We start from the raw sequence: 13,349 nt of genomic DNA on the forward strand, positions 1-13,349 counted from the left end.
AGGGTCCATTCAGAAGTCTGCAGTTGACAGGTCTACATCAGGCTGCTGGATGAGGTCATTCATTGCAAAAACATTATTATCTCTCATTGACCAGCAGGTTAAAGGGAGGCTCCCCATGTTCAAGGGAGGATTTGTGAGGCAAGCATTTCAACACTGGATACACTGGGCAGGAAAGGGTAGGGACAGAAAGAATAAGCAGGAGGCACGAGGGGAAAGAGAAAGGGGGCACAGGGAACCAGGGCCCAATCACAGCACTGTTTCTAAGACACTCTAGTAAGGGCCTTCCCCTATTAAAGATAAATTACTTATAGAACATGTCATGCCCCTGATGCAGAGTGAAGCCTTAATACTCTTTGCCTGCAGTTAGAAATAATAAGATTTCTCTGAAGTCTCTGGGTCTAAATCCCCACCAGGGTGATTAAACCTTTACATCCTTCTAAAATAGAGGCACTCGGGTACTGGTGGGGCATTCAGTATGACAGACTTTTAGACCAACCTTCAATAAACACAGGCTCTGGCTTGTTGGATTTTTTTTTTTTTTCCTAAGAGGTTTTGAAATGGAAGCTGGCTCTTTGCCCATTGAGGGGAAGGGCCCACTTTCTTCTTGGAGGACTCCGGCTGAACACGGTCGGAGAAATGGCAACTTGGCTCAGGAAGATTGATTAGAGCCAATGTACATCTATACATTGTTCTCAGAAGCAAGTACCCAACAGCCATTAAGAGAAAGCAGAGCGATGGCACTTGTCGACACCACAGCCTGGAAAGCACAGTTAGACAGCTGAGCGTCTGACAGCCCGGTTTGGGCGATTCCTCCTCCATTCTTGGATCTGATGACAGCAGATCTTCAATTATACTTCATTTTTTGAAATATTTTTTAAAGTTTATTTATTTTTGAGAGATAGAGAGAGAGCACAAGCAGGGTGGGGCTGAGAGAGGGGGACAGAGGATCCAAAGCAGGCTCCATGCTGACAGCAGCAAGCCTAATATGGGGCTCGAACTCGCGAACTGTGAGATCATGACCTGAGCTGAAGTCAGACGCTCAAACGACTTAGCCACCAGGTGCCCCCAATGATATTTTAGGGAACAGATAAACACATGGATAAAAGGAGTCCACAGGGGATCTCAAAATAGTACTCTGGCTAATAGCTTCAAGCACAAGATAAATCTGGGGACTGTAGCTAGTTATGAATTCAAAGAATCCAACTTGAATCAGCATCCAGTATCCACCCTCCCCCCAAGGTAAATGAAAGGGAAAAAGCTGCCCAACATACTGAGAAATTCTACAGAAATGAAACACAGGGGGCTCTTCAGGAGCCCAGGGAGGGGCACTGGCCATGGGGACAGCAGGCAGAGGAGGAGGGACCACTGTCCCTCTCACCCTGCTCTTGTGTGCAGTCCTGTGTCAGTCCTTGTCCCCATCTATGTTCTCATCGGTGCTGCGAGGCAAACGCAGAGCGGACTGACTTTGGATTCACTTCTGTCTCCTTCCCCTGCCTGCACTCTGATGGAGGGCCTGAGGACAAGCAAAACAGCCAAAAGGCAGGCAATGCAGAGGAGCAGCAAGAGAGCTGGCAGCATTATAATTCACAGGGGATGCTCAGACATACTTACGACTCTAGCTAGAAAACCCTGTTAGCGGCAATTTATACTTGGTTTTTACCACAGCAGGGCTGAGGGAGCCTCTTGTGGAAGAATCATACCTCTGAGCACCGCCACATACTCAATATTAGATTTTATGGCTTCACACACAAAAAGATAGAGTACCTGGACTATTCTGCATGGATTTCAATGGAAGAGGGTACGCCAGAAGGGACAAATGGTTAACACTTTCCTTGGAAACAGAACTTGTTGAAGGAGAGTTGTTTTTGAAACTAGGAAGAAAAAAAATGTAGGAAGACAGTGAAGTAAAAAAACAAAACACAACAAAACAAAACATGCTTAACTTCCCTGTTTACACAGGGAGGGGGGAGGTGTCCTAATCTTACCAAGGGGTTGATAGGTCCCCATCTGGAGCCTGTCCATAAACTCTGTTTTATCACGGTCCACTAGTGGGGGCTGTGGGTCCTTAATTTATTAATTGCACAATCATTTGATGAAAGCTTCCTCAAGGCGTAAGGCTCCACAATCACACTGGTCCCTGGCTCACCTCCTTCCCTTGGCCACGACGTCCTCTCAGCCACCAAAACCCAGCTCAGAAGGCTGTGCCCCTTTGAATGAGTTCAGTTTGTACAAACACTTTGGAAATCAGTTAGGCACCAGGCAAACAGATGGTATTATTGCATAGAACTAATAGTGCTCCTCCTCTGCTCCCAAACACCCCGCTAGAAGTTCTACTAGAGCGCTGACAGAATTTGGTGCTGAGCACTGACAGCCTTGAGCTCTCTCTAGTGTTCCTACAGGCCAGGACTGTTGCCTGTTCATCTCTGCATCTCCTATAAGCCGCGGCACAGCGTCAGATACCCATGAAGTATCAGAAAATGTGCTCTGAAGTGAAATGATATGAAACAATGCACACTCTTAATGTCAGGTGCGTGCATGTCACCTGTAACAAGGTACAAGTAACAAGGACACGCGCTGAAAGAAATGTGAGTACACCTCTCCCTACAGACAATGCAGTGTAAGGCTATTCAGTTCTATGAGTTCTCCGACAAAGTCCTTCTAAGAAAAAGCCCCATGACCCAGGAGATCCTAGCCAGAAGTCTAGTGCCTGCTATAGGATTGGGCAATGTGTTATTTTAGAGGAGAAAGTGAGTACTTCCTTTAAGTTTTCAGACAGACCCCAGCTGGTGTGTAGGTTCCCAGTACTTCCACTGCCTCCAGCCCTTACCTTCCTCTTGGTCAGAGCTCGGTGGTCTACCATTTGTGTACTGGTGGAGCTGGAGCTGGAGGGGAAGCACAGTGTTGACAGGGAAGGACGTGAGCTTGGTATCAGGAGACCAAGGTGAGAGTCCTGACTCAGAGATTACCAGACACACCACCAAGGTTATGCCAAGCTACTCTGCCTCTTAGAGCCCCAGTTTCCTCATCAGTGGGGTAGGTTTTAAAATAACACCTGCCCTTTCCAGCAACCCTGTGATGACCCAATGACACACTTGGTAAATCTGTGTGGGCACATGTGTATGGAAATACCAGACAGAAATACATAAAAATGTTAACACTACTAAAATTTGAAAAGGTGCTTAGTATGTGCCAGGCACCATGCTAGGTATTTTACATACATTACAATAATTCCAATTCTTACAATAATCCCACGAGGTAAATATTTTGCCATATTTTAGGTGAGGAAAACTGAGGCTCAGAGGTTAAACGATCTACCAAACATCAAACATCTAGTTAGCAGTTTAGCGGGTTCAAACTCAGTGCTACCTTTCGAGTCCAGGATGTTTCTAATCTATATAGTAGTTTTCTCTGTGTGATAGGGTGATTTTTATTTTCTGCTTTATATTTTTCAGCATTTTCCAAATTGTATATAATGAAACGTGTTACTTTTTAATGCTCTTATTGTTTTGGCCAAGTTTTATTTTCAATAAAATACACAATAAATTTTCTCCGACACAAATTGCAACTTAGAATCTGATCATACAATATTTAAAAATGTATGTAGATTTCTCTGTATTGAAATTCAACATTCAGCGAGGAAAAAACATTTCAGGAATATCGGTGCCCTGAAGATGTTATTTTTATAATACTGGAAAACAACATAGAACACTATTTTAATTTTTATCTTTTTTAAATGCTAATTTTTTTAAAAGGAAAAATTCTGTAAAAACCAATATGACAATATGATGCAATGAGCATTTGAGCCTGAGAGATACCAGTCTCAATCCTGGCTCTCCAGCACTGTGTGCACTCTGGTAGCTTGCTTGGCTTCCCTAAGTATCCGTTTCTTCATGTAACAAAAAAGGTCAGAGTAAGGCCCGGGCTGCCTGCACCACCAGGCTGTGTGAGGGTCAAAGAAGACACAACATAAGAGCACTGCTGACTTACTCATTCGGCAACTACCATATTTACTGGGTACCTACAGATTGTCCAGTGCTAGGCAGTGAGAATACAAGAAAAGACACGGTCTCTGCCCTTAGGAATTTAAATCCACTGGTGTATAAAACAATTTCAGTAGAGTGGGACAGGTGCTGTGTGACAGCAAGTAGCAGGTGCTGTGGAGCAGAAGACAGTCATCAAACTCAGCTTGGTAACTAGAGGAAGGAACAGCTAAGCTGACATCTGGGGGATAAATGGGAACTGGCCAGGGTGGGCCTGGGGAGAGAGACAGACAAAGAACATGTGCTAAGCCTGAAGAGAAGCATTATGGCTGGTCAGGGCAAATCAGAACTCCTGGAGCAGCTGAGGAGGCACTGAGGAGATTCACCTGGGTGGGACTGCAACAGCAACAGATGTTCCTGACAGGCAAGTACCCATCATCCACAGTTCTCCCCACAGGTGACCCCAAGGCCTGCCTCTGAAAGAACTGTCATTTCTCCAAACTGTCCCCCAAATCACCATATCTGTTCTCCATGTTTTGACAGAAACTTCAGAGAACCGACCAGCTCCTGCATCTGCTGTGTGATACCAAAGGAGATCATTTCCCCGCTAAGAACACGACTTTGCTGGCTAACTCAGCTCGGCAAATTTAGCTCACACTCCTCTCCCAAGTACTTGAGAGTTCTCTTCAAAGACTATGGTTCACTCCTCTTCCCACCCTGTAAGAGTTATTTGCCTCAGTCACAAGGGCTTTCCAGAGAAGGAACAGTGGTGAGAACAAGGTGATGAGTACAATTATTTGTAGTGATGCCTTCTCAGTCACCAGCTGGTGGAGGTCCCCAAACAATGGAGACCGGAGGAAATGAAAGGAAGGGGGTGGGCACTCTTAAGGAAGAGCTAAGACTGACACATGTGTGGCCGAGGAGCAGGCACCGAGGATGGGTCTGGGGAGCTGGAGCCCAGGACGCTGACGTCCCTGAAGGAGTAGTACTTGCAGCCATGGTGCACACAATGACTAGTGACAGCAGGCACACTTACGTGGTGCTCTTCATATGCCAGGCAACGTCCCAAGTATTTTACAAACACCGCATTTTACATATCCTAACTTATTTCATCTTCACAACTGGAGGAGATAAGTATAATTATTATCTACATTTTACAGATGAAGAAATTGAGCTACAAAGAGATTAAGTAATTAATTTGCCCATCGTCACGTAGCTAAGTAAGTGGCAGAGCTAGGATTTAAATCTAGATGGACTGGCTTAAAAGTCAAGCTTTTTACATTATTACATTATTATAAGCATATTTAATATTACTTCATATATTAAATATTATTAATATTATATTTAAACATTAATGCTGAAAGGCAGGAGGGTAAAGTTAGCCAGGCATCAATAAGAATGCTTTTATTTAGAAACCTTAAAAAAAAAAAAAAAAAAAAAGAAACCTTAGCACAGAGCTTCCCTACTGATGTGCTGTGAATGAGGTATTGATCCCCTCACCGGGCTGAACAATATCATTTTCTGTGTGTGCTATGATGTCAAAAAGGCTGGGCAGCCCTGCACTAGCTTACATAAATACAAAAGCATTACTGCCACATTATTATATTAATCAGAAATCTGATTTATCATAAGTTTCTCTGTCTTACTTGGAGATAACTTTGCATTTTATGCTTCCGCATATTATGGAGGATGAGCTACAAACCAGTCCAACCACGTTATTTCATGGCAGTTCGGGTATCAGGTACACAGCTACGTTCTTCTTCCACCTGACCTATTAGTTGGTTGATTTCGTTTCTGATGGATCATTACTGTGTAGGGGACAAGGTCAAGGAAAAGTACACTCCAACAGAAGCTAGTCAAATTTAACGCATGACAGATGAAAGGAGCCACCTGTGAAATCATCTCACTCAGATGACAGTCTGGGAGTGTGATTCCAAGGGGCTAGGGTAGTTCATAGGTTTTTCCCAAGAGTGCTGTGTGCTGCAAGGCTGGCCAGCATTAGGCAGACTGCAGATTCTCATTCAACTGCTGTGGAAGTGGGCAGTGTGAGCCCCCCCCACCCACCCCCCCACCCCCCCACCCCGGTGCCAGCAGGGTGGTCATTCACAACAGGCCCCCAACAGGGCTGTGACAGCAAGATTCCCAGAGGCAAAGGGTCTGGAGTCAGGCCCATCTTCTTCCTCTGTTTTGACTCTGGGATCACAAGCACTCTTCAGAGCTGTCACTGCATCTCCTGGTGGAAGGAATGATCAGAGGAAGGGTAGAGCGGGTAAAGGGAGTGTGTGCTTTAGAAAGAGCAAGCAGGAGTGAAGGACTGGATTTGGGTGAGCAGGTTAGTATAAAAAGCTGAAAAGGGCAGGCTGAAGTCAGATCACGCGGGCTTATTAACGTGGCCAGCGAGGCCCTCCAAGTTCCCTATCTACTTTGCAGCCTCCTCAAGCCTCAGTCCTTCTTTCAAGTAAAAATGAAGAGTTCAGCTTGTAATGCAAACAATCCCACAGGCGCTTTGCCTTGAGACAACCCGGGTACGTCAGCATGTACAGAAGTGCTTTGTGAGCGTTTCCATTCTGTCACCCAGAATAAAAAAAGATGTGTACTCCAGGGCTGAGATTCACTAAAATTAATACTTTTTATTGCTTCATCAGGACATTCTTAAGTGAAAATGGCATTTTGTAAGAAGCTGGGAGTGTAGCAGTGAGGAGTACAGAGGCTGCTAGCACATCTTTGTGCCGCTGCCTGGACTCATGCTCACACACTAGCAGTTCTACACACCGTTGCTTTGCAACAACAAATAACATCTTAGTGCTATTCTGAAAACAGTTTTGACCTTGTAGATACCCTGAAAAGGTTTCAAAGACACCCAAGGTCAGCAGAGCACACTTGTGAACCACCATTCTAGGCAGTGGGGAGGGACTGGGCTATGAAACTGGCTGTGATATGCAGAACAGACTGGAGGCTAGACTGAGTCTGGGAGAGTAGAGAGAGGCCGCCGCAATAGGCAGGAGGGCAAGGAAAGCCTGTGACCGAGGCAGGGACAGAATGGGAGAAAGAGGCGAGGGGATGAAGCCGCACAGGCAGAACTGGTCCTAGTCCTGCCAAGCGACTGGAGATGGTGGAGGAGTCCAAGATGACTACCCTTTGAAGGATGGGATGGGGCCTATTTTCTCTCTGTCCCCACTGCCCAGCAGGGATCCAGCACAGAGGAGGACCGCAGTATATGTTTATGAAGCTATGTTTATTAACTAAAGTCAGGTAACCCTAAGAGCAGTGGTACCACCAAAGAAGGGGAGAATTCAGGAAGGGTTGCTGGTTGGGAATGGGGAAGGCCACTGGGAAGCTTCAGATAAAGAAGGGTGACACATGGCAGCAAAGGAGTAAAAAGCTCACAGATCAGACTAAAATTATTCTCAGCCAACCCTCATCTGACCCAATCTACAACACAGGCATTATTTATAATCTGCCAGGCATGATGAAGCCGCAGGTATTCAAGAACACTTCAGGGGCACGTGGGTGGCTCAGGTGGTTGAGCGTCTGATTTTGGCTCAGGTCATGATCTCACAGTTTGTGAGTTTGAGCCCCGCATCAGGCTCACTGCTCTCAGTGCAGAGCCTGCTTCGGATCTTCTGTCTCCCTCTCTCTCTGCTCCTCCCCTGCTCGAGCTCTTGCTCTCAAAAATAAATAAAACATTAAAAAAAAAAAAAAAAAAAAAGAACACTTCAGAGTAGCATCATATGTCACAAATATTATGCAGTAAAAAAATAAAAATAAAAATAAATAACCCCAAAAGATACATCTCAAGCCATTATTAACAACGGTTACTTTAAGAGAATGAAATTGGGTGGGTACAGAACTTTACTTTTCATACCTCTGTTTTATTGGATTTTGTTATTTATGGTACAGTTGTTTTACTTTTATAAGTAAATAAATATGTTTTACTTACTGTGTGGTTTTCCTTGTGACCTTCTCGGCCATTGTATTCTGGTAGAAATGTGCTCGTCCCTACTAAGTAACTGTTTTAGGCATGCCAGGCAACCCAGTTAATCCTCGCTGCCCCCTGAATACTGAAATCTCTGACCCACCCTTCCCTCTGGAAGTATCAGGTAATTTCCGCCCGAAGCAATCTAAAAGGTTAAGTGAAATGTGCATCCGTCTTACCTTGCCCAACTTCTGAGAAGTAAATCCTCTGTAAACTGAGATGAAATAATGAAATAATGCTCCTGACAGAGGGCCGCTGTCTACCAGCTACTGCAGCATTTTAATTGCCTCTGGAGGGTAGCATTCTTCAGTTCTTCACTGGCTTTTGCTTCACCTGGCATGAAAATCTTTAAAAAAGCAGAAATAGAAAAGATATAAAAGTCTGACTTCTTTAAAATGACTAAAGAAGATAAGGCTCACTCTACATGTTCCCCCAAACCTATGTGTTATACTAGTAAGTAGATATACACAAGGCCATCACAGATTTCCCATCTGTGGGAAAATTAGACATTTGAGTGTTTGAAAATGTTGACACCAAGCATTTGGAGATTTAACAAGGGTCTGAATAAAAGTTGTCAGATTCTGTTTCCACTGTGGGAGTCCAGACCTAGGCCTGGATGACGGTTCTGGACAGCTCTGGTCGCCGAAGAGCATCTCGCAGAAGGTAAAAGCTGACACTTCTCTGTCGTCCATGTTTTTAGGGATGAATGAGTTCTGGCTCTATCTCTTAGTGGCCAGGTCTAGGTCTCACAGGCAGCAGGCAGTGGAGCCAGAAAAGGTAAGAGTAGATGCCGAGAGCAGCAGGTGGTATAAACACGAGCAAGGTTTTATGCCCAATGCATAATTATTGCTAGTTTTCCATCTGATGTCATTTTCTACATGTCCACTGCTATTTTCAAACTCGCGGCTCTAGTTATCCTGTATCAAAGCTGATTTGTCAATTTCTCTACAAAATGAGTCTCTACTTCCCTTTTTTCCCAGTGGAAAAGCTCTGACCATGCAGTTTAAATCTGAATTCTGAGCCCCTGTGCTAACATTTCTAAAATGATTTTTAAACTGGAAGCCGGATATGTTTCACCATTACCTCAAATCACGTGTCCCAAAAAGGACTTGTCCCAACCCCCATCCTTCCTCCTTTCCCTTCTTCTCTATCAGATTATCTCACCCTGTCAGCTGCCCACCCACAGAATGTTTCTAAATCATTTCTTTTTTTTTTGTTTTTAACATTTATTTATTTTTGAGACAGAGAGAGACAGCATGAATGGGGGAGGGTCAGAGAGAGAGGGAGACACAGAATCCGAAGCAGGCTCCAGGCTCTGAGCCATCAGCCCAGAGCCCGATGCGGGGCTCCAACTCACGGACCGCGAGATCGTGACCTGAGATGAAGTTGGACGCTTAACCGACTGAGCCACCCGGGCGCTCTATGTAATTTCTGATGTCTCTTTCTCCTCTAACCTCCTTGCTCCAAATACTCACATGGTCAGGCTTTCTCTCAGCCTGGTACGTTGCTTCTTGAAAAGAACATCTATTCATCCTTCAGGACCTCTCATGAATTACTGAAAGTGGTTCCACAAAGTACAGCAGTCCCTGGCTCTTTTTTACTTCATCCAGCATTTCATCAAATCCATGGCATGCTATGATAATACACAGAGCTGCTATTCACATGCATGTGTGGCTTGCCCACTAGGCCATAAGCTCCTCAAAGGCAGTGACACCCCTTTTTCATCTTTGTATTTCTAGTATCTAACAGAGTATCTGGCACAAAAAAGGGCTCTAGTAAATATCCAAGTTACTTCATCCATAAAATACTTCTTTATTGTCCAAGAGAGAATGTTGGCACATAAAATTATCCTTCCTACTGTACTTTTTATTCCCCAACAAATCTCTTTGGCCCAATAAAACTATTTCCAGGGCCCAAAGCAGCTCAGGTTACACTCCCTCTCCTTACAGCCACACCTCCAGGGACAACCTTGACCATCTTTGAACTTCAACTCTTTGTCTTTAGTCTTGCCATTGGTTGCTTCTTGTTGCTTATAGTAGGACTTGGCCAATTTTTAAAAAATGTTTATTTTTTATTTTTGAGAGAGAGAGAGAGCATGCACAGGTGGAGGAGGGGCAGAGAGACAGAGAGGGAGACACAGAATCTGAAGCAGACTCCAAGCCCTGAGCTGTCAGCATAGAGCTCGATGCAGGGCTTGAACTCATGAACTGTGAGATCATGACCTGAGCCTAAATCGGATGGTTAACTGACTGAGCCATCCAGGAGCCTTGCCATTTTTTTCCACAAAGAACCAGATAGTAAATATTTTAGGCTTTCTGTGTTACATGGTCTTTGTTGTGACTACTTAATTTTGCCTTTGTAGAGTGAAAGCAGCCCTAGACAATATGTAAATAAACAACTGTGGCTCTACTTTTGCGAAGCCTTATTTACGGATGCTGAAATTTGGATTTTATATAATTTTCCCATCACAAATATTAATCTTCTCTTGAATTTTTTCCCCAACCATTTAAAAATGTAAGAAGTATTCTTTAGTCCACACAAAAGTGGTGGTGAGCCAGATACGACCTGTAGGCCAGAGTTTGCCAACCCAGTTTACTTTCCCCTCCCCTCAATACACACACACACACACACACACACACACACACACACACACACACACCTCTGTTCATTCCTACCTCTAGTAGGTTTATAGTAAAAACAATCTTCAGAATTCCTTTATGGATTTTGTGTTATTCTGCTGTCTGGAACTACTCAAGGGCTGGGGAGGTAGGAAGTACATGGGCTTTCGAGCCATTAGGGCCTAGATTGAGATTCTGGCTTTCGCATTGACTAATGAGGTTGTCTTGGAAATAATACTTAACCGTTCTGCTTCACTGTCATCATCTATAAAGTGGGGGCAAGAATACTTACGCCGCAGGCTTGTTGTGAGAATTCAATGAGTTAATGTATTTCAAGTTCATGGCACAATGGCTGGCACAAAGTAGGCACTCCATAAATAGCAGATATGACTCTAGCTTGAGATAAGGCTTCCCCAGATTAGCTGTGGCCCTGGACAGCACTCTGTAAACCACAACTGTGCAGCCAGAAGGAATAAACTGATAGCAAAGTACAAAGGCAGAGAGATAGAATTTGGAGGTTTTCAGATTCATGACCCAGGATTCTAAGTGCCTGGTTGGCCCTGATTCCTTCTGGCACCATTTCAAATTCCTCTGGGCCTCTTTTCCTCCTCAGAAAGAACTTCTGTCTCTCACACTGCCTGACTCTTCTCAGCATGGCTTACCAAATACCCTGATGAGCTCTGGAGCCCTCTCCTCCTTCCTGGACCTCTGCCTGGGATAGGGCTGGGAAAGGGTGAATGTGGTCAGACCATACCTACACACATCGGCTTGCCACTGAGTCTTATATAGGCTGGTCACCCAATTCTCTATCAATTCCTCACAAACTTCCTGCCTGTATAAGGAATGAAATTTTTCCAGAGTTAAGAACTAATTTTTCTAAAGAAGTTTTAGAGCAAAAAAGCCAGTCTACAAACAAGGGATCCATCATATTACTTTCAAGTAATATGAAAACATCCATGGAGGACCAATAAGACTAAAGCTTGTGTTATCTCCGTGCTTGGTCCAAAACCCCAAATATGAGCCTGTTACTTCCTTGCTGCAACACGTCTAATGGGTATCCACCATTGCTGGAATAACCAAGCTCCTGTGCTGTCACTCAGGGCCTCCACAACCTTGCTTCAGACTACCACTCCTGCATTGTGTCCTACCACTCCTCTACAAAAATTTTGACCTACAGTCCAGGCAAAATGGATGATCTGTTTCTACCTAATGGCCCTCAACAATTTCCAGCTCTCCACACTTGTGCATAATCTAATCACGGCATCTGTAACATTTAATTGTACACCTCCCCTCAGACTGTGAGCTAAGGACAGGGTGAAGACTATGTCTAATTCCTCTCTGGGTACCCTACACCTAGCACAGGGCCTGGCATGGGGCAAACACTCCATAAATGTTCATGACTGAATGAAAACACCTGAAGTTATTCTTCCCTTAAACTGTTTTAGTTGGACTCTTATTAGCAGACTAAGCAGTCTGGGTCACTGCCAAGAAATAGAAAAACCAAAAAGAAGGAAAAGAAGCATGACCAATGTGATCCAAGCAACGGAAAATAGGTTTTAAGACCGAGGTAAAAGAAACCAAGGCTGCTTAACCTAGAGAAGAGGAGAGGAGGCCTAACTCGATTCTGGCTTTAAGTACACAAAAGGTTCTCATGAGAAAATCTTGATCTCATCCTGCCTTTAAAATCAGAAGGAAATTCTCCATATTTATGGACAATGGAACAAGATGAAGTGGCTTAAGTTAAGGTCAAAGGGGTTTAAACTGGAGAGAAAGAAGAACCAAATTACGTACTACTTTTCCAGAGATACTGTTATTGTACTTTTTGGCAAGTGAATTGGAGGGGTCTTACTTGGCACTTTTGTTGAAGGCTGTGCAAAAGGGAATAAGTATGCTGCTCTGTTCCTGTTTATCGTGACAGAGGTGGTGAAACCACAAGTCAGGTGAGATTTTCTAATGAGCCACTGACTTTTACCTGACCCTCTTCCTATAGGCATTTTCTGTCATGTTACACTTTGCAGCTCTGTGATAGAACTATCTATTATTTCAAAGTTTCCTGATGAGGCAATGGAAAGAAAGAGAAGGCAACAATGTCAGAGTAAGACCGTAGGAAAAATGGCCCTAATAAATATACTTTCTATAAAAAGAATAGCTAACTAGACATTGATAATAATTGTTAATATGATTAGTATTAAAGCTGACATTCATTGAGCACCTACTATATGCTGGGCACTGTGCTAAGTGTTTGAAATGAGTTATCTCAATCCTCATAACAACCCTATGAGGTGGATAATATTTGTATCCCCAATTTACAGATGAAGACACTGAGACCCGGGAAGGTTAAATAACTTCCCCCAGTCACACAGTTAGCAAGTGATAGAGCCAGGACTCAAACCTAGTCAGTCCAACTCTGGAGTCTATACACCTAGCTACTGGCAACCAGAAGAAGCATGAGAGGCTGGAATTTAAAGCCTAATCTCTGGGAATCCAGGTGCATATTCTCAGCCACTTCTTTTAAAGTTTATTTATTTATTTTGAGATAGGGGGAAGGCAGGTGCAGAGAGAGAGAGGGAGAGAGAGAATCCTAAGCAGGCTCCCTGCTGTCAGCACAGAGCCCGATGTGGGGCTCAATCCCACAAACTGTGAGATCATGACCTGAGCCGAAATCAAGAGTCTGACGCTTAACCGACTGAGCCACCCAGGCGCCCCAACTCGGCCACTTCTTTATACTACCCCAACCCAGGAAGGGCAAAGCAACACATGACATTAGCAAGAGAA

At 44.1% G+C, this 13,349-nt stretch overlaps 1 protein-coding gene across 6 annotated transcripts in view; it reads right to left on the minus strand.

Moving 5' to 3' along the window:
* The window catches only part of MKNK1 (MAPK interacting serine/threonine kinase 1), a 47,047-nt gene that overhangs the window by 28,825 nt on the left and 4,873 nt on the right, over positions 1-13,349 (minus strand). For all 6 annotated transcript variants that reach the window (XR_006205833.1, XM_042951021.1, XM_042951024.1 and 3 more), the window contains exons 2-4: positions 8,136-8,302; positions 2,828-2,882; positions 1,765-1,871 (exon numbers count right to left, since the gene is read on the minus strand). Coding sequence is in view for 1 of the 6 variants with exons in the window: in XM_042951023.1 (XP_042806957.1) it covers positions 1,765-1,780 (16 nt within the window). In the remaining 5 variants the exon portion in view is untranslated. The remainder of the gene's footprint in view (positions 1-1,764; positions 1,872-2,827; positions 2,883-8,135; positions 8,303-13,349) is intronic.

Source organism: Panthera leo, chromosome C1 (genome assembly GCF_018350215.1).
Source record: "Panthera leo isolate Ple1 chromosome C1, P.leo_Ple1_pat1.1, whole genome shotgun sequence".
NCBI classification, from domain to species: Eukaryota; Metazoa; Chordata; class Mammalia; order Carnivora; family Felidae; genus Panthera; species Panthera leo.